Genomic DNA, 1,459 nt, shown 5'->3' on the forward strand with positions numbered 1-1,459 from the left:
CCCACCGCGGTAGCTGACCGGAGGCCGCCGCGCCGCGCCGGCGGGGGTGGAACCCCCCGAGTGATTTAGAGTCCCCCAACCCCACTTTCCGGTAAAATAAAACTCAAAATTTTTAACAAACGGCGCTGGCTTCACCCACGGTTCTTTCTCTGCACTCATGTCCCCTCAGAACACGGCACGGAACCTTCTGGACTCCCCGGTGCTGCCTCTGCCCTGCCTGGCTCTGCCCACGCAGACCGGAGCCCCCGGGGAGGGGCTGCTGCGAACAGCAACACCCCCAAAATGGCCCTGGGGCCCCCCAAAGGAGCACCCAGGGGTGACAGAGGGGCTTTAACTCCCAGCTCTTCCTCCTCCCATGGGCAGCAGGAGCTGCCACTTAACCTGCCCAGGGCTAATTAGTCTGCAGACTGTCTTGTTTGTCCCCAGACTGGTACATTATGTCCCCAAAGTGGCTCGTTTGTCCCCAGGTTGCTCCTGCCTCTCGATGTTCATTAATTAGGGCCATAAGCCCAGGACATGCCTTTGGAGATGCTGCCAGTTCTGCCTCGCCAGCGCCGATCGGTGCCATGGTCACCTGCAGGTGCTGCCATTGCCACGCCTGGGGACTTGAGGCCGGGCCCAGGGGTGTGTGGCCACCCTGGCAAGGAGGGGAGAAGCATCAGATCCTCCTGGCTGGGTATTAACCACGGTGGTTAATGAGCCTTGGCCATCCCTCCTGTGGCACAGCCAGACTGGGCTGTGACCAGTCCCTGGGGAGAGATGGGACAGGAAGCGCCTCTCATGGTGGTGACAATGGTACCTGGCATGGCACACACCAGCCCTCAAAACCAGCTTTCCTCACCCAAAACAAGCCCCAGCACAGGTCAGTGCTGGTGATCCCGTGCGGTGGTGTCGTGGCAGGGCCGAGTCTGGCACTTCTGCTGCCAGCTCTGAACGCTGCTCATCCTCCAAATCCACTCCTCCATGGTGGGAAAGCAGCTCCAGCATTGGCAGCACCATCAACCAGGGCTGGGTGATGATGTGGCACTTGGAGGTGTCCCCAGGGGTGGGAGTGGACCCCCAGGACTGGGAAAGAACCAGGCGGGAGGCGTTGGGAACCAGAGCAGACCCCAGCATTTATTTACAGTCATAAAAAACCCCCGGCACTGTGCCAGGCCTGATGCTGGAAACGGGGAATTCACCCAAAAATGGGACAACTCGTGGTATAAAAGAGTCTGAGCCGCGTGGCTGCAACCACTGGTGGGTTATGAACCGGCACCGAGCGCCAGCAGGGGATGAACCGTGCGGCCACTGCCAACCATAACCGCAGAACCTTCTAAAAAACTCAAACAGCAAAACCAGAAAGAATCGGCTGAAAAAGAACCGTCCATGCCCCAGTGGGGCTGTGGCCAGCTCAGAGGCGGCGCTGGTAGCCCGAGTGGATGCGGGCGGGGGGCAGGTAGTCGCTGTAGCCGCCCGA

At 60.2% G+C, this 1,459-nt stretch overlaps 1 protein-coding gene across 1 annotated transcript in view; it reads right to left on the reverse strand.

Moving 5' to 3' along the window:
- Window positions 1-837: 837 nt before the first annotated feature.
- LOC106632127 overlaps window positions 838-1,459 on the reverse strand; it is a 2,881-nt gene continuing 2,259 nt past the window's right edge. Inside the window, exon 2 of the mRNA XM_014311503.2 lies at window positions 838-1,065. Within this exon, the coding sequence (XP_014166978.1) occupies window positions 838-1,065 (228 nt within the window). The remainder of the gene's footprint in view (window positions 1,066-1,459) is intronic.

This window comes from Geospiza fortis, unplaced genomic scaffold (assembly GCF_000277835.1).
Source record: "Geospiza fortis unplaced genomic scaffold, GeoFor_1.0 scaffold3494, whole genome shotgun sequence".
Classification (NCBI taxonomy): domain Eukaryota; kingdom Metazoa; phylum Chordata; class Aves; order Passeriformes; family Thraupidae; genus Geospiza; species Geospiza fortis.